Source organism: Ictalurus furcatus, chromosome 27 (genome assembly GCF_023375685.1).
Source record: "Ictalurus furcatus strain D&B chromosome 27, Billie_1.0, whole genome shotgun sequence".
Classification (NCBI taxonomy): Eukaryota; Metazoa; Chordata; class Actinopteri; order Siluriformes; family Ictaluridae; genus Ictalurus; species Ictalurus furcatus.
This window is the reverse complement of record NC_071281.1, coordinates 2,111,981-2,130,111: the sequence shown is the minus strand read 5'-3', so window position 1 is coordinate 2,130,111 and position 18,131 is coordinate 2,111,981. Positions and strand designations below refer to the sequence as shown.

Sequence of the window (18,131 nt, the reverse complement as noted above, 5' to 3'; positions counted from 1 at the left end):
CTCGGCCGTGGGGACTTCACATGCATCTCCATGTACACATGTCACGGTCATGGTTCCTTTCCTGATGGTTCTTTTTGGCAGAATTGTCAGTCTGGCCAGGGTCACAGTGCTACCTGAGTCCAACAAGGCCGTGACTTGGTGTCCCTCTATCATTACTGTCAGGGTGGGTGTTTTAAGTGGGTTATGTGTGTGGAGGGCACACCCTACCAGCCAGGGTTTCTGGGTCCGGCTCTGTTGGCATGGCCTCGTCCTGGTTGGCTGCTTGGTTGGGTGTTCGCCCACATCGTGCTAGAATCTCACCTTTTACCTTTTCATAGTCAGCCACTTCTTCATGAGAGCACGTAGTAAGCTGTTCAGACCTCCCCAGAGAGCAGCGGGGTGAGAATGCAGGACCACTCCTCAATGTCCCAGTTTTCATGGAGGGCGGTCTGTTCAAAGGCCTCCAAATAGGCCTTGATCTCTCCTCGGTCAGATGGCGTAGAAGGCGCTAGGCCTCTTGGCAGGGGTCGGTGTGAGGGATGGCAGTAGCAGGGGACGTTGTCTTCTGTGCTAGGAGCTCTCTGATTGTGACTTGTTAGCTTTGTGCGAGCTGTTCAGCCACTGCTTGCTGCTGAATGTTCGTTTCTAATAAGTATTAGAGGAGGAAGGCCCTTTTATATGCTCCTGTTGGCTGCTGGATGGTGGAGAGCTGCCATGCTGATCATTAGCCACCAGTCGTGTGTGTTTCTGTGGCCCTGCCTTGCAACCACGCACTCTCAGGCTGTCCAAAACATTAGTGGTGTTGAAGCAGAGATGTTCTTTCAGCACCTCTGCAGCAGTTGTGGGAGGAGTGTTTTTCCTCTTTTGTGCATGGGCCTGTGGCCTGCCGTCACAGTGCAGATTTGTGGGATTCAATCCCATTTAAATGGAGTGGAAATTGATCAAGGAAGTGGTCAATCAAATTTGGTGCATTTAAAGCAGAGTGACTGTGGACCTGTTCATGTCTCAGGACAATGCTCAGTGCCCACTGTTCTTTTTCCCTGAAGGACAAGAGTGCACCTCTAGGAATATATGCATTGGTGCAGAAATAGCCTCGTGTTATCAGAACCGTGCAGAATGCTAGCGCTTCATCTACTAGGTCTCTTTATGAACACAAATGGGGCCCGGCCCTCCTGCTGCATCCATGTTTAGGCAAAGTAATCTCTCACAAAAGGTGATTAGAGACAGACGCAAATGCAGTTCAACACTTTAATAAAGATAATGCGGTGAAATCCAAATCATCAGGCAAGAACAAGGCAAGGTCAAAACACAGGTATGGGTGAGACATTGAGCAAACAGAGTGGGTTAGGCAAAAACAAACTTGTGAATCAAAAAACAGGCAATTATCCTACAACCAAAACAACAACTCCATACAAAAGACCTTGGTAAAGATGTATGGCACAGACTGAGTGTTTTCTTCACAGAGATATCATGAATTGGATTATCTTTTATAGGGTTTGCTTGAGTGTCTGTGATTTGAAGTCCGATGATTGAGCGCAGGTTAGCTGCCATGGTTTCTGGGAAGTGTAGCTCGTAGCGGCCAGCTTAGTAGGCCACGATGTATTCTGGGAAGCAGAGTTCGGACCTGACAAGTACACAAAGAGAAGCATCATTGTTTCGGCTGTTGATGTCCTATGAATGCTTTTAACATGCTTTAAATAAAATATAACCAAAACAATTCTGGGTGTATCAAAGACCTTCCTAATATGGACAACTGTATAAAAGATTTTTTCCTTATGAGATTATTTAAAAAAGAAATATGAGATTATTATGAGTATTTAAAAAATAATTATATGTGAAATTATATTATTCTGTTAGATTCATTCATCTTTGGGGTGGTGGTGGACGAGGACCTCATCATATCAAGCAACAGGTAAACACATATAGCTCAAATTCATAGATAAAAGTTAAGCACTGAAAATTGCTTACCATTAAAAATATTACAATATAAAAATACACCATTATAAGAGCACTAAAATACAATATTGAGGCAATAATACTGCTAGCTGTACTCTAATAAAATGTTAAAGCCGTCCCTCTTCTCCTGTTAGATTTGGAAGCAGTGTTGAGGGTTAAAACAGAGATACAGAACAGAACTATCACATCTCTCTCAGCTGTTTTCCAGGAACCTGAAGTGCTACCTCTTTAGCTTTTAGATCCCAGGATCACAGGACTAATGATGGGCTACACTGCTGAAGTGGGGAGATTCTGGATCTTGCTGTACAGCTGAGATGGATCATCAGCCGTTTCGTCTGCTACAAGCCTGTGGAACAAAAAGAGGTGATCTAAAGACTAGAACAGTGTAATGTCTTACATTTCTAATCAGTCACTTAATGAACTTAATGAAGCACAGTGAGTGTTGGTGTAATGATGATCTGCTCACTGGATGGCAGCAGTGCTCCTGCTAACGTTCACAGCAGCGTACTGAACATCCTCTTCCTCTGTGGTGTCTGGAGGAAGTCTGGGTGACGGAGACACTTCCTGTGTGTGGGAGTTTTTAAATACAACACTGGCATAGTGAATGTCATCCTGATCATCTGAGGCGACTCTTCCACTGCGGTCTGAGGCTGAGACATTTTCATAAACAGCAGGAGAGTGACGCTGAAAGGGAGAACAGAATAAAGTTCATATATGAACATGTCACATGATCAAACAGACCTCCTTTCATCCACACTCACCTGTCCACTCTCACCAGTGCTGCTGTGGCCATTAGCTGAGCTCGACTTCCTCTTCCTGAGAAACAACAAGCACATGTTCATGCTAGTTCAAATGATTATTTATGTGTAAATTATGTTTAAAACATATTCAGTACATTTTACATACCACATCCACAGAGCTCCTGAGAGGAGTGTTACTGCCAGGAAGACAGCCAGGCCCACCATGATGACCTTTAACACTGTGTAATTATCTGACCCTTCAGAAATAAATCATGATCATAATGAGTCTCTATTTTTGTGCCAGTGCAAGCATAATTTTCAGGTTAACAACTCTGTGTTGCTATGTATATTGGATGCAACATATTGTGATAATGTGGGTGGAGCAGTACAAAAAGGGCTGTGGCATTCAAAATCCACCGGTACAGTGGGATTTTCAGGCATTTATTTGATACACGATAAGACGATATTTTCTTGACTAAAGTACACCTCTAAAAGTCCAAATAGTGCAAATATTTAAATAGATTCTGTTACCTCTTTGTTTTTCCTAGAAACGTCTTATTCTAATTTCAGAGCTGGTTATTGGTGTTTATAGGATACGGCCCTTCTGGGTCTCACAAAAATGCTGATGTGGTCTGTGTATGGTCAAAGGTAAATAAATAAAATAATTAAATACCTAATTACTCCCATTTAGATGTCTATAGGATAGCATTGAGTTACAGGAACGCTTCCCCACTGACCTTGTGGATTTGGACTCGTGTACGTCAGTGTTTCATTCCTCTGATACTAAAACACTCGGCCAGTAATTACTTACAGCACCTATAAATAGTCATTCCAGTCGTTCCCTCACCTGCCTCATGTTTTATATCTCACTTGACGTTAATAAAATTAAGTCAGCTTGTCATGTGACCAGGAATCTACAAAGCACAAATGTCTCTGTCCTGAAGACGAAAACTTCACCATATCAACAATTACACACTCTGAATAATCTGTTTACGTGGAGCCCCTGTGACTGAGCTGTTACTATAGAAATGATCATGAAATCAGATCGAGTTCATTAATATAATCCTGGGATTTGTTCTGCAGCTGGAACTGCTGTTACAGAATATTAATCAACACCTGAACAATCTGAATGGAGAATTCAACAGCAGCGTGGTGTAAAAGATTACACTGTGCATTTTGTCTCACAAACACCTCTGGATTTTCACATTTACTTATTTGGCTGATACTTTAATCCACAGTGACTTACAAGTGAAGAAAAATCCAATCCAAGCATAAAGCTGAGCAGTTGAGGACTAAAAGCTACTCTCTGTCAGTGCTGAGGATTGAACCTGAGCTATCACAACCCTATACATTAATATAATGACTGAGTTTTGTGGCTCACATGTTACAGTTAGTTCAGGAGAGCGGAGATCCTCACGTCCTCTCACAGCACAGGAGTAGGTTCCTGCATCTTCACTGGAGTTCAGGTAGAGCTTGTTGTGTTTGGTGAGTTTGTCAGTAACAGGCTGTCCGTTCTTGTACCACATGTAAGTGGGGTTGTTAGACAGATAGCAGGAGGTGATGCAGCTCAGCGTTACTGTAGTCTGTCCTTCTGATGCCACTGCAGAGTGACTCGCTCTTACCTGCAGATCTGAATGTGCAAAAAATAAAGGAAAGTGATTTAACAGATTTACATCGATACAGAGAGACCAGAACTAGAGACAGTTCAGTGTAGGACATTACCTGTAACACTCAGAATCACTCCAGGTCTACCAATGAATCCTTCACCATCATTAGTAAGGAATCTAAGTTGATATTCTCCAGAGTCTTTCTTTGTCAGGTTTTTCATTTTCAAAGTGCTGCTTTTGTCTTGGTTCACATATTCAACTCGATTAGTAAACTGTGTTTCCTGCTTCAGGTCCTGGAAGACTTTACCGTGCTGAAAATAAAACCAGAATACTTCTCTAACACTCAGATCACTGGGATGTGAGTAATTTCCAGCAAACTCCACTGAAGACCCTTCCACAGCACAGACTCTTTTGTCTCTGTAGGTCACACTCCAACAGCTCCTGCCAACACCTGAAATGGTAACAGGTCATTGGAAGGTTTTATTTGAAGTTGATTTAAAACTATTTTGGTAACATCAGTGTTTCAGTTCTGAAGACAGACTCTTTCAGAATCCACAACAGCACTAGACTTTAGCTCTTACTTATGAATCTGTCACTAGATTTGGTAGGCTTTTTTTTTTTTAAACCCTTTGCAACTTATATTAAAGAAAAATAGTGACTTTTATAAAGTATTATTTTCTATTCAGATAAAACTATTCTATTCATCAGAAAATCTTCATCTTCATGTAAGATGTTTTGATATTCAAATGATCTTGACGAATCAGTGAATATGTGAATTGTTCTATGACATCATCTGGTGACTTCTAGTGAGTTTTTGAGCTTGCATTAACTTCTTTCCCAACACTGAAATCAAGAGACCCTCCATTACATGATGAAGCCAAATGAATACTCACACACTGGAAGAGAGAGAATATTGTTATAGCCGTAAACAGAGCAGGAGTAACTGCCTTCTTCAGCGGTTCTTAAAGTTTCCATGTTGGCGCTGTATTTCTGTAAGTATTGTCCATTCTTGTACCAGTAGTACCGGTGAACAGTAGAGGTCAGAGGACAGGAAGTGCGGCAGGTGAGAGTTTGTTGTGTGGAGTCGTGGGTCACCTGCAGGTCTAAATGAAGATAAAGGTGAATGTTCGAACACAGACGTGTATAACAGCACAGGTTATTACAGACTAGCTGCTCTGTTACCTGTAACTGTTAGAGTAACTCCAGCTGAGCTCAGATATTTCTCTCCTTTATCCGTAATGAACACGAGGCGATATTCCCCTGAGTCTCTCTCTCTCAGGTCTGTTATTGTAAGAGTCGAGCGGAAGTTTGTCATCTCTGTGTAGCTCACACGTCCTGCGTAGTCTGAGTCTAAAGCTAAATCCTCTGGATGTTCCTCCTTCCTCCATTTAGCTTTGTGCTTTAGGCTGAACCAGAAGCCAGTGATGATGATGATATTTGAGTAAGAGCACGTCAGGGTCACAGATGACTCCCTCAGAGCACAGATCTTCTCAGGATGGCATGACACCTTCACGTCCTGGATACCTGATACTGAAACTGAATTGATAACATCAGATATTAAAAGACAATAAAACAGCTTCATATTTGTAATGATCACAGTTTCCTTTAAGAAATAGAGAAGCTTCTTATTGTGATCAGACTTTTAAACAGATTTTACCACAAGCACAGCTGGATTCTTGAATCTGGTTCATTTTCTCTAACAGCAGCTCTGACAGTAGCTCCAGCTGTAAGCTAAATCAGGTTTATATTAATGCACTCCTTCTAATATGTGATTGTTTCTTTAATAAAAACTCTCACAGGCGCTCCACATTAACACATTATAAAATGAGTGAAACTGTTGATAAGGACATTTATTGATCATTTTTGGAAGAAGTCATCAGTGTGCACACTTTGTAATAGTCAGAGGTAAAGCTGGAACTTTGAAGATGATCTTTTCAGACACAGCATTGTAGTTTCTCAGTAATATAACAAGCTGAGGTTTTGTCTTATTAAGTTATTAACTAAAGAGAAAGAAAAGAAATAGAGGCTCGTGAGGGAGTGACACACAGGAATAAAACACTGGCATGTGCTGTTATAGGAAAATAAACAACTTTATAACAAATAATCATGCTTTTGGGGGTGAAAGGGAGAGAGATCATTATTTTACTGGAACATTCCTTAAACGTCTTAAACACCTCTATCACTTATAAGTGATTTTGAAATGCAGTGGTTTTCATTTATTTTCAGTAAGCACCTTTTCCTGTCAGTGTTGTGGTGGATCTAAAGCCCAAGCTATCTACACACACACACACACACACACACACACACACACACACACACACACACACATACACACACACACACACACACACACACACACACACACACACACACACACACACACACACAGAGCTCAGGATCAAACCCCACACTACCACCAGAGGGCTCCCTCTCCTGAATTCTAGGACACTTCTTCACTTGTCATTGCCATTTCCGACGGAGCCCCCCTAGTGTCAGGTAAGAAAAAAAATACAGCCATGTGTAATCCATGCTCTCAGATTCCTAATCAGTGCCCACAGTTTTGTAATCCGGGCCTTAGGTTATAATCCGCATGCACCGTGTTAAAGTTGGGTTTATATTGGACATTCGCTGTACTTTCAAGCTTCTCTCTTCTATTTCTCAAGAAATACACATGGCTGTATTTTTTTTTCTTACCTGACACTAGGGGGGCTCTGTAATTTCCTCTTCACAGATTATACATAAACACTTTCATACTCATTGTCATGACTGAGATCTCCTGTTGTCTAAGGTCTGAGCTGTTATTTTGTGGATGCCTTGCCATGTTTCTGACTCCTGCCTAGTTCTGACTGTTCTCTGGATTTGTCCTGCCTGCTTTCTGATCAGTTGATTAGGTACCACATCAGATCAAAGTTTTTTGTATAAATACAAGTCAAAGTTGGATCAGGAATACATATAAAATACAGTAGAAATATATCTGGTCTCAGATCAGTGGTAAAGAATCAGTTTGCTCTAAAACTAAGTTGGATCAGCTCATACACTCAGAGAAACACTTGTGTGTGGATTTACATTACTGCATGTTCCACTGTTTCAATCAGTTTTGTTAAATTCACTGAACAACTTTAATAAAACTCTAGAGAACAAGAGCCTTTAAACTGTTCTGCTCTAAGAGCAGCTTCCCCAGTTCACATCCTGGCCTGAAACATTACAAAACAAACTGCAAAACTGTTCTCAGATCAGCCGACACATTCATCACTACTGTAGCATTAGCGTTTAATGTTGCCACCAGCATGAAGCTGTTAAACAAGCGACAATATCTCGAAAATAAAGCAAGCTGGATCTAGCACACAGAAGGAAATACTCATTTAGCACAGTTTATGGCCTTTTGATAACCTGGAATCTGTTACAACATTAGGAGTTTTTCATGTCCATTCATTTTGTATCTAGAGTTGTTTAGTTTAGGCCTGTTAGGAAAAGCCCACAGCTAACATATTCCATGTAGCAGAGACAGGTTCATCTTAATACTCAACAAATACAGCAACCCTACCTGTAATATTCAACAACAGGATCAGCAGCAGCAGCTTTCTGGATCCAACGTCCATAGTTCCACTTAGAGCCCTGAAAAACACAATCATTTAACTGTTTAACTGGGAGATCACTATAAACACAATCTATATCAATATGCATAGGTGTGCTCGTTGTATATTAATATATATGTTCTGTTGAAATTCATATTTACGGTAATATACAAACTTACTAATGTGAACAATCATAAAGAGAGTTTTTTCTTACGTCCTCTCGGGTCTCCTCTTAGTAATGTTCTAACTTAGTGGAAATGTGCAGTGGTGTGATGACAGGGGCGTGTGTGTGTGTGTGTGTGTGTGTGTGTGTGTGAGTCACGGGTTAAGCATATGTGCTGGACTAGATGCAAGTAGCTGAAGATGAAAGAGGGGTTCGTTTCCTTCCTGTTTTCTGAGCTTAAACTTAAAGTAAGAAACAGTCTCTTTATACACACTATTTCAGAACTAGTACTGAATCATTAAAAAGAATCAGTTTACACAGCAGTCAAACTCTCCTGTATACTATACATCATAATGAATGACATTTTATTCCATCTGTTTTTGGCAGCTCATCAACAAAGTAGCTGAAAAACTGATCTGAGCTTTACATTCTCCACCAGGCCTTTTCCCCTTTAAATTCATCTCCACATAACATTTCTCATACTTTCATTAATTTAGCTGAGACTTTAATTCACTTTCATTCTTTGGTTTAAGAACACAACCCTGGTGTGTGTGTGTGTGTGTGTGTGTGTGTGTGTGTGTGTGTTTTCCAGTAGTAGGGACAGCACATTTTAACTCTCTCCTCACAGAGAATTAAATACAGCCTAAAATCAGGAAGTTACCCGAAAGTGTCAGAGGTTGCTGTAGAGTTCGGGAGCGTGCTGCCCCTGCTGGTGATGAGGGGAAACGCCTCACTTACAGTGTGACAGCAGTGTCAGTGCAGGTCAAGGGTCACTCTCGTGCTGTGTATAAGAATTTACTTTAAACTTTACTCTGTCTCTGTCCATCACAGGCAATAACATACAATTACTGGAGTATGATTTAGAGCTTTGAAAAGAGGAGAAATAATGTGCTTGTTGATGTACGACTCACTTTCTTAATAACTTTGTTGTTTAACAGTCTATGCGCACTTCATCCTTTCAACCACCAGATGGCACTCGCGCACACTGTACTGAAAAGCTTCAAGTGTAATTACCTTTTAATGAACATAAAGATAATCTCATTACTATGAAATGTTCGGGTATGTCACAATGTAATCATTTACTTTATTTAGTTCTTTCAAAATGAAACTATGAACTGATTTAATTAGTTGTAGATTAATGGATTTGAAATTTTTATTGCCATAAACATGAACACAATACACAAAAAAATATATTTTTTATTCATTTATTATTACACTGAGATTATTGTGCATCATGTGTCGTACAGTCCCTGTGAATGAGCTCTTAATATAGAAACGATCATGTATTAGATATAATAAGCTTTTTAATATAAACCTGTGATTTGCAGCCAGAACTGCTGTCTGGCCAGTCAGAATCGAGAATTCATCAGCACAGTGGGATAATGCATTTGACAGAAACCCTTTATCATGTGTTACATATCATCACTGTATTACTTTAACATCGGTAACAGCTATCACTTAATCTATCAAATCATACGTAAACCACTTAATCAGCATCCTAATAATAATAATAATAATAATAATAATAATAATAATAATCTACAGTATATGGAATGTGATCTGTATCAGTAACAATCATACGTACACAAACCCACACACCCTCCACCCACAGTGCAGCGTCTGTACGAGTTTCTTCATGTGTGTCACAACGCCATTGAAAACCACAAAGCATTAACGCTGCTGAAATTAATGCCACCAATTTCACAATTATAGGTCCACGTGTTTCTAGTTAAAACCAGACGAAGAAGCTTTCAAGAAAAAGATTTATTTCCTCATTCATAAGTAAAGTTCTGAACTGACGTAAAGCACTAAAAGCTCACAACACACGTAAATCATTTTATACACGTTACACAAAGACAAGTATCATTGTTGTGAACGTTGATGTCCTGAGAGTGACTTTTACATCCTTCAAATGAAACCGTAACTAAAAAAATACAATAATGTGCAAATGATTCACAAAAATTGCTGTTATTTTTACTCCCAGTGATTACTAATGTGTTTACAGTAACATAAATACACTTAAGAAAACTTCATTCTTTTTGTTGTTTTAACAGAATAAAATGAGCAATGCATGTATTAAAAACTTTGTAAAAGCTCGACTGCAGTGCTTTATATCTAGACACAAGCTGAGGAAGTTTGCACAGCGGGGACATTTCCTTAATTACATCAAGTAGTCATATGTGGAGGTGTTCTAGTTAATAACCCTGACCCTACCTCAGGAAAATGTTTCAGTACGCTGGACTAAAGAAAGACTGGTTTAAAATGAAGCGTCTCTTTTACCTCCCTAGAAAGCACGGACTCCATCTCATTTGAAAAACATGATAAGGCACGTTTTCACTAGTTTACTAACATGTAAACTGGATTTGTTTAATTAAGTTAGCCCGTTTTCTTCACTAATACCAGGTTAGACTAGCGTCGATTCCACTCGCTAACATAACTGACTAGGCAGCAAGTCAAATTTGAGCTAAGGATAAATTTAGATTATTTACAGGATTTTTTTTCGTCTGATTATCTCACTAACAAACATTACAGCATTAGTCATGTAAATGACCAGCCAATGACGGCACGATAAAAAACAAGTTCATAGGTAAATAATTTAAGCACTGCAATTTGTTTTTGCATTTAAAATAATGTGAATATAAATCAAACACGTTATTGAAGATTATAATGTAAAAACATATAGTTTAAGGTAAAACAGTATACAATATTATAAGAGCTCTATAATACACGATCAAAGCAATAATACTGCTAGCTCTACTCTAATAAAATGTTAAAGCCGTCCCTCTTCTCCTGTTAGATTTGGAAGCAGTGTTGAGGGTTAAAACAGAGATACCGAACAGAACTATCACATCTCTCTCAGCTTTTTTCCAGGAACCTGAAGTGCTACCTCTTTAGCTTTTAGATCCCAGGCCACAGGACTAATGATGGGCTACACTGCTGAAGTGGGGAGTTTCTGGATCTTGCTGTAGAGCTGAGACGGATCATCAGCTGCTTCGTCTGCTGCAAGCCTGTGGAACAAAAAGAGGTGATCTAAAGACTAGAATAGTGTAATGTCTTACATTTCTAATCAGTCACTTCATGAAGCACAGTGAGTGTTGGTGTAATGATAATGATCTGCTCACTGGATGGCAGCAGTGCTCCTGCTAATGTTCACAGCAGCGTACTGAACATCCTCTTCCTCTGTGGTGTCTGGAGGAAGTCTGAGTGACAGAGACACTTCCTGTGTGTGGGAGTTTTTAAATACAACACTGGCATAGTGAACGTCATCCTGATCATCTGAGGTGACTCTTCCACTGCGGTCTGAGGCTGAGACATTTTCATAAACAGCAGGAGAGTGACGCTGAAAGGGAGAACAGAATAAAGTTCATATATGAACATGTCACATGATCAAACAGTCCCTCCTTTCATCCACACTCACCTGTCCACTCTCACCAGTGCTTCTGTGGCCATTAGCTGAGCTCGACTTCCTCTTCCTGAGAAACAACAAGTACATGTTCATGCTAGTTGCAAATGACTATTTGTTTTTAAAATTATGTTTAAAACATATTCAGTACATTTTACATACCACATCCACAGAGCTCCTGAGAGGAGTGTTACTGCCAGGAAGACAGCCAGTCCCAACATGACGAGCATTAACACTGTGTAATTCTCTGATGTAGAAATAAATCAGAAGCAATATGAGGCTTTATATTTGTTATTTTTTGTTCATCTGCTTTATGCAGCTACATAAATGTTTTACACTGTACTTACCTGACTCATCCAGGTGTGTTGGTGTAGAGTTACCCTTCACATCCAGGAGTGTCGGTGTAGAGTTGTGCTGTCCCAGCTGGTTGTGAGCAGTGCAGTAGTACAGTCCGCTGTGCTGGGAGCTGATGTTGCTGATGCTGTAATTCTGGCCTGTTGTCAGCAGTGTGTCTGCAGCTGCTCTCTGTTTAAACCAGGAGTAGGTGAGAACAGGAGGGTTTGCATCACTGCTACAGCTCAGAGTCACTGAATCCCCCTCCACTCTGTCTCCAGAGGAAAGAACCACTGGTCTGGTGTTTTTAGGAGAATCTGATTAGAAATAAAACACCTGAATCAGCTGGGGTGTGTCCAGGATCAGCATTTGATACAGATATAGATGTTCTATGATTGAGGAGAGTCAAATCCACACTCACACACTGGAGGAGAGAGGAGACTGTCATGGCCTTCAACAGCACAGCTGTAACTGACCGCACCACCGACTGCAGCTACAGAGCAGGAGGCAGATTTACACTCAGACACACGCTGTCTGTTCTTGTACCAGATGTAAGTGGGGTTGTTAGACAGAGTGCAGGTGGTGATGCAACTCAGATTCATGTACTGCTCACTCCAGTCTGATACTGTAACCTTCAGATCTGAAAATAATAAAATCACTTTATTAATTTCATCTTTTTCTTCTAAGTAAGAGTAATTAAGTAAATGTATAGTTATGCAGCTTTACCTGTGACAGACAGAGAGACTCCAGGATCACCGGTGTATTTACCCCCATCAGTGTAGAATCTGAATCTGTATGTTTGAGCGTCTCTCTCTCTCAGGTTAGTGATTCTCAGACTACAGTTATTCTGGGAGATCTGTGTGTACTGCACTCGGCCCTGATACTCCTCATCCTCTCTCACATCCACAGGTTCAACACCAGTCTGATCTTTAATGAACCAGAACACTTTTGTGACCTTGTTATGATCAGTAAACGTGAAATCACAGAGTATGTCCACTGATGAGCCAATCAGAGAGCAGATATTCTGGGTGGAGTACATCACATTCCAGCAGCTCTTCTCATCAAAAACACCTGAACAAAACAAAATGAATTAGAACAGAAATCTGATCTTAACACCAACTAAAGCATCACTCAGTCGTGAATCACTGCATGTGAGTTTATTGTGTTTATCTAACAGAAGCTGGCAGTGAGATGATGACAGAGTGAGTGAAGTGTAAAGTGAGTTCTTACAGACAGCAGGAGAGCGAAGCTCCTCGTGCCCTCTTACAGCACAGGAGTAGCTGCCTGATTCCCCACTAGTGACATACTGTTCACCTCTGTCCTGTTGAACTTTAAACTGTCCGTTCCTGTACCAGACATAAGTGAGGTTGTAGGGGCAGGTGGTGATGCAGCTCAGTAACTTGTAGCTCTCCGAGTCTGATACTGTAACTTTCAGATCTGCAAAAATGAAAAAGGGCTTGGCGTTATATTCTAAATGAAATATGTAATTATTTGTTATGGAGTGTTTGTGTGTGTGTGTGTGTGTGTGTGTGTGTGTGAGTGTGTGTTATTACCTGTAACAGTCAGATGAACTCCAGATGAGGCTGATATCCAGTCACTGCTCTGTGTTTTAAATCTGAAGTTATAAACTCCAGAGTCACTCACACTCACATTCCTCACTGTCAGCTCACAGTCAGAAGTCACTGTGCTTACAAACACTCGTCCTGAGTATTGTGGATCTTTGCTCAGGTCTCGCGGTTCTCCTTCAGAGCTCTGGACTCGATACCACTCTCTCTGTGTGACACTGGAGTGATCAGGTGTAAATTTACAGGGGATTTTTACTGTAGATCTAGTAACAGCACAGAGACTCTGAGAGGAGAGACTTACACTATGCTGAGCCTGAACTCCTGTAACACACACACACACACACACACACAAAGCTAAGTTTGAGTTTAGTTTGAGCAAACGTTGTTTTTTCTGTCTCAACAAGGTGGATTGGTTTTAGCAGGTTTCATCGCCATGGTAACTTACACTACATGTTTACCTGCTCCAGAACAGGTTTTATTCTGGGTAAGAAAACTCAAACCCAACTTGGACCAATCAGCTGTGAGCAAAGTGATATAAATCTGACTCATAATAGTTAACCCTTTAGTGTTTGTAGCGAAGGCTTCACAGTTTGTGGGGAATCCTGTGGAGATCGGAATAATAATAAGAAGGCCACTTCTAAGGGAGAGAATTTTTAGGGACAGACCCAATCCCCTGGCTGTATGAAAGATATGGATTTCGGGCAGATGGTATAGTTTATCTCTGCCGGCTTCTTGAGACGCACATTAAAAATCTGACACGCCGAACCCACGCTCTTACTGTACCGCAAACTGTATGTGTTGCTTTGTGGTTCTTTCTGAGTGGTTCATTTCTATAGGATGAAATTTGATCCCATAGTGGGACAGGGTCCTCATCTCTTCAGTGCTGCTTCAGTAATATGTTTCAGCTGGTTAATAGACTTACTGTTTACCAAAAGTTACTTAAGCATGTTTTAATGTAGTAAGCTGCAACCTCACGTTCATTAAAAACGTAAAAGAGTTTACCGTTACCTCGGGATGGAAACTAGCGTCGTTTAATTCAAACACTTCTGAGGGGTAAATTCGACTTTTCAACAACCTCAGATATCCAAATCTAAATCATATATCAAAATCATTCTTTTCAGCTGCGTATTTCGAGGTATTTAGATTATTGTCGTTAAAAAGATGTTAAAACTACAGGTATGAGTCAGGCTTCTGTCTTCTGATCCTGTTTTATCGCCATGACTTCCGGGACTTCAAGCGGGTTCGGTGCTCTCAGGTCTGCATCCGATACATCCTCGAGATCAAGAACACATCCGGGTAATTTTATGCGTCCCCGGTACTTGCGTTCTTGAGTACTGGAATTGAACTTCGGCGGTGGATGATGACGTAGAACAAGAACACAAGGACGCAAGATCGCATAAGAACGCACATTGAGAAACGGCCCTTGATTCAGGGTTAAAGCCTGGACTGACTGAGAACGTTGATAACCGGCGCCATGAATCCTGTTAACTTTAATTATCCTCAAAACGTACTTACTCTGCAACTCTGAGTTTGTTCAACTCGCCTCGTGAAACACGCCTCAGAAGCACAAATTAAAATAGATCATGCACTGACCAGGAAGAGCGTAACCACAGTTTTAACCACTGCTGCTGCTGCTGTTCTCAGTCACACAGCGAGAGAGCCAGTGACGTGCGAAAATGACGACAGAAGCAGAACCCAGTTTGAAACCGTTCAAAAACTTCATCCGGGTTTATAGAATTAACAGTGCAAATAAACTCCCACAGACAAAGAAAGGTACACAACAGCACCGAAAAACACTAGAAAGAGCTGAAATATCTGAAAAGTTTACCTGTCAGTAACATGAGGATCGCTGCTAATGTTATATTTCTCGACTTTCTGTAAAACATGGTGACATCGGCCTTCAGACAGCTGACACTTGAAGATCCACTAAATGTTGCCTACTGGCCAAAAATATCCGTGAGGGAAAAAACTGTTGTTTTATTTACTGACAAGTGTTTGTCTTAATCATCTGTTACTCCTTCACACGTACTGCACTTGTAGGGTTATGAGCGTCTATATGATATTAGTAGTAAGGACTAGGAGAGGTTGGGTAATGCACTTACCAAAGCATTGTGGTTACCACATCACCCTATTTTAGCTCAGTGTCTTCCTTTCCTTTACATGAGAACAGACATTCAAGTGAGTAACGCCCATTTCTTACACTACTGTCCTTTATTTTGTGCTATAAAAAGTCTCTTTAACTTAATTTCTTTTTCTAAACCTAGTTAAAGATGTACCACGTCCTGATTTCAGGTTGTTCTTCTCTTTTGGTTCATCTGTTATGACTGTGTGTCTGTCTCTGTGTGATGAAGGGTGTTGGTAATGGCTCTCTGCACAAGAAATGTTGGCTCAGTCACAAAAGCACATCAGTGCAATGGTGTTTATTTACACAAACAGTCCCAAAAATAAATAATGTACAAAAACCATAAAAAAAGCAACTAATATATATTTATGTATGTAGGTAGATAGATAGATAGGTATGTTACGAAACGTAGACTGGAGGCGGATGCAGGTGCAGGTCACAGTCTTTATTAGACACAAAACTCACAACGCGGTCTTCACCGGGAAACAAGAACATTCGAGGCATGGAAAACAAACGCGACTACTGATCCAAACAATACTAACCAGGCTCAACTAAAGACACGATATAATACTGAGCCAAGTGCTCAGTCACCCAGGTATTTAAATAAAGAACATGATTAACTCAAAGCATGGACACCTGGGGCAAATTAAAGTCACTTAATACGAAATGCTCAATCCGGAAGCGAGCGAACAAAAACAATGTCACGTGACTCGTCAGGAGCCGAGCCACAGTGCCCTCTGCTGGCCGTGGCGTAACAGGGACACACACCCACCCACACACACACACACACACACTCACACACACACAAACACACGTAGCTCAGGATCAAACCCCACACCACCACCAGAGGGCTCCCTCTACTGAATTCTAGGACACTTCTTCACTTGTCATTGCCATTTCCTCTTCACAGATTATATAAAACACTTTCATACTCATTGTCATTACTGAGATCTCCTGTTGTCTAAGGTCTGAGCTGTTATTTTGTGGATGCCTTGCCATGTTTCTGACTCCTGCCTAGTTCTGACTGTTCCCTGGATTTGTCCTGTCTGCTTTCTGATCATTGTGGAGTTCAGTCTGTTATGCTGTCTCTGTGTTGCTGTTGTTTAAATGAAGAATTATTTTTCAATATTGTTAAAACTCCTGATTAAGTATTTAAAAGTCAAGTATAGTTAAAACACCTGGCCAACAAAATACAGTGAACAATGCTATTGATGTTCATGCACATAAAAGTGTTAATAAAGGCTTTGTGTTTATGAGCTAAGAGTGAATTATAAATAAAAGCAATATTGAAAAAGTTATTATAATAAGCAGTTCATATTATAATCTACTGAGAATCTTTCATTCTTAGTATTAGTGTTCTTCAGCAGGGTCATGAGGACAGCGTAAAAATCCTGCCCAGTTCTACCCAAGGCTGATGACAAGGATACCACTGTACATCCAGACTTTTTGAAGGACAGTGCTCCACCTACAGTGTTTGCTGAGGATATGAATCCATTTACTGGGTTCAGCAAGTACGTCACTCCACTTCCTGGCTTCACCGAGGTCGTCGCTCCCCTTTCTGGGTTCACTGAGGATTTCGCTCCATTTCCTGGCTTCACCGAGGACGTCGCCACTTCCTGGCTTCACTGAGGACGTAGCTCCACTTCCTGGCTTCACCAAGGACGTCTCTCCACTTCCTGGCTTCACCATGGACGTCGCACCATTTCCTGGCTTAAACTAGGACATCGCTCCATTTAATGGCTTCAATGAGGATGTTGCTCCATTTTCTGGCTTCAACGAGGACGTTGCTCAATTTTCTGGCTTCACTGAGGACGTCTCGCCATTTCTTGGCTTCACTGAGGACGTCTCGCCACTTCCTGGCATCACCGAGGACATCGCTCCACTTCGTGGCTTCATACAGGATGTCGCTCCACTTCCTGGCTTCACTGAAGACGCTGCTCCCTTTTCTGCGTTCTCTGAGGACGGCGCTCCCCTTTCTGGGTTCACTGAGGAGGTCGCTCTCCTTTCTGGGTTCACTGAGGACGTCACTTCCCTTCCTGGGTTCACTGAGGGTGTAGCTACCTTTTCTGGGTTCACAGAGGACATCGCTCCATTTCCTGGCTTCACCGAGGACGTCGCCCGATTTTCTGGGTTTAGCAAGGACATCGCTCCACTTCCTGGCTTCACAGAGGACATCGCTCCCCTTTCTGGTTTCTCTGAGGACATTGTTCCCCTTTCTCAGTTCACCGAGGACGTCACTCCCCTTTTTGGGTTCACCGAGGATGTCGCTCCCTTTTCTGGGTTCACTGAGGATTTCACTCCATTTCCTGGGTTCACCAAGGATGTCGCCAGTTCCTGGCATCACCGAGGATGTCGCTCCATTTCCTGGCTTCATAGAGGTCGTCGCTCCACTTCCTGGCTTCACTGAAGATGCCGCTCCCCTTTCTGGTTTCTTTGAGTATTTCGCTCCATTTCCTGGCTTCACCGAGGATGTCACCACTTCCTGGCTTCACCGAGGACGTCGCTCCACTTCCTGGCTTCAACGAGGATGTCGCTCCATTTCCTGGCTTCAACGAGGACGTCGCTCCATTTCCTGGCTTCACTGAGGACGTCTCGCCACTTCCTGGCTTCACTGAGAACGTCTCGCCACTTCCTGGCTTCATAGAGGATGTCGCTTCACTTCCTGGCTTCACTGAAGACGCCGCTCCC

General features: G+C 41.5%; 3 protein-coding genes across 3 annotated transcripts; all 3 read right to left on the bottom strand.

Annotated features, from left to right (window-relative positions):
- Window positions 1-1,156: 1,156 nt before the first annotated feature.
- LOC128602592 (uncharacterized) lies at window positions 1,157-4,503 on the bottom strand. The gene is made up of 7 exons (XM_053616476.1): window positions 4,398-4,503; window positions 4,057-4,305; window positions 2,842-2,932; window positions 2,697-2,751; window positions 2,402-2,619; window positions 2,148-2,281; window positions 1,157-1,603 (listed from the first exon to the last, which is right to left on the bottom strand). The coding sequence occupies exons 1-6, from the start codon at window positions 4,501-4,503 to the stop codon at window positions 2,203-2,205; spliced, it is 798 nt and encodes a 265-aa protein (XP_053472451.1). The 3' UTR covers window positions 1,157-1,603; window positions 2,148-2,202.
- Window positions 4,504-5,084: 581 nt separating this feature from the next.
- Window positions 5,085-8,237, bottom strand: LOC128602694 (uncharacterized). The gene is made up of 3 exons (XM_053616645.1): window positions 7,827-8,237; window positions 5,465-5,818; window positions 5,085-5,385 (listed from the first exon to the last, which is right to left on the bottom strand). The coding sequence occupies exons 1-3, from the start codon at window positions 7,912-7,914 to the stop codon at window positions 5,147-5,149; spliced, it is 681 nt and encodes a 226-aa protein (XP_053472620.1). The 5' UTR covers window positions 7,915-8,237; the 3' UTR covers window positions 5,085-5,146.
- A 1,560-nt stretch (window positions 8,238-9,797) lies between these two features.
- On the bottom strand, window positions 9,798-12,766 carry LOC128602693 (B-cell receptor CD22-like). Its single transcript, XM_053616644.1, has 7 exons — window positions 12,483-12,766; window positions 12,178-12,396; window positions 11,771-12,073; window positions 11,586-11,670; window positions 11,439-11,493; window positions 11,143-11,360; window positions 9,798-11,028 (listed from the first exon to the last, which is right to left on the bottom strand). The coding sequence occupies exons 2-7, from the start codon at window positions 12,356-12,358 to the stop codon at window positions 10,950-10,952; spliced, it is 921 nt and encodes a 306-aa protein (XP_053472619.1). The 5' UTR covers window positions 12,359-12,396; window positions 12,483-12,766; the 3' UTR covers window positions 9,798-10,949.
- Window positions 12,767-18,131: the final 5,365 nt, after the last annotated feature.

What these genes read in the sequence shown, in the direction of transcription:
- LOC128602592 (XM_053616476.1), bottom strand. Translation starts at nt 4,503, where the DNA reads ATGAAAAACCTGACAAAGAAAGACTCTGGAGAATATCAACTTAGATTC. An exon ending in AGTGATTCTGAGTGTTACAG is followed by an intron (nt 4,306 to 4,397) that starts GTAATGTCCTAC and finishes TTGCACATTCAG; the next exon opens with ATCTGCAGGTAAGAGCGAGT. An exon ending in AGGAGCACTGCTGCCATCCA is followed by an intron (nt 2,282 to 2,401) that starts GTGAGCAGATCA and finishes TTTGTTCCACAG; the next exon opens with GCTTGTAGCAGACGAAACGG.
- LOC128602694 (XM_053616645.1), bottom strand. Translation starts at nt 7,914, where the DNA reads ATGATTGTGTTTTTCAGGGCTCTAAGTGGAACTATGGACGTTGGATCC. An exon ending in CCTGTTGTTGAATATTACAG is followed by an intron (nt 5,819 to 7,826) that starts GTAGGGTTGCTG and finishes TTATCAATTCAG; the next exon opens with TTTCAGTATCAGGTATCCAG. An exon ending in AGTTACTCTAACAGTTACAG is followed by an intron (nt 5,386 to 5,464) that starts GTAACAGAGCAG and finishes ATCTTCATTTAG; the next exon opens with ACCTGCAGGTGACCCACGAC.
- LOC128602693 (XM_053616644.1), bottom strand. Translation starts at nt 12,358, where the DNA reads ATGAATCTGAGTTGCATCACCACCTGCACTCTGTCTAACAACCCCACT. An exon ending in AACACACCTGGATGAGTCAG is followed by an intron (nt 11,671 to 11,770) that starts GTAAGTACAGTG and finishes TTTCTACATCAG; the next exon opens with AGAATTACACAGTGTTAATG. An exon ending in AGGAGCACTGCTGCCATCCA is followed by an intron (nt 11,029 to 11,142) that starts GTGAGCAGATCA and finishes TTTGTTCCACAG; the next exon opens with GCTTGCAGCAGACGAAGCAG.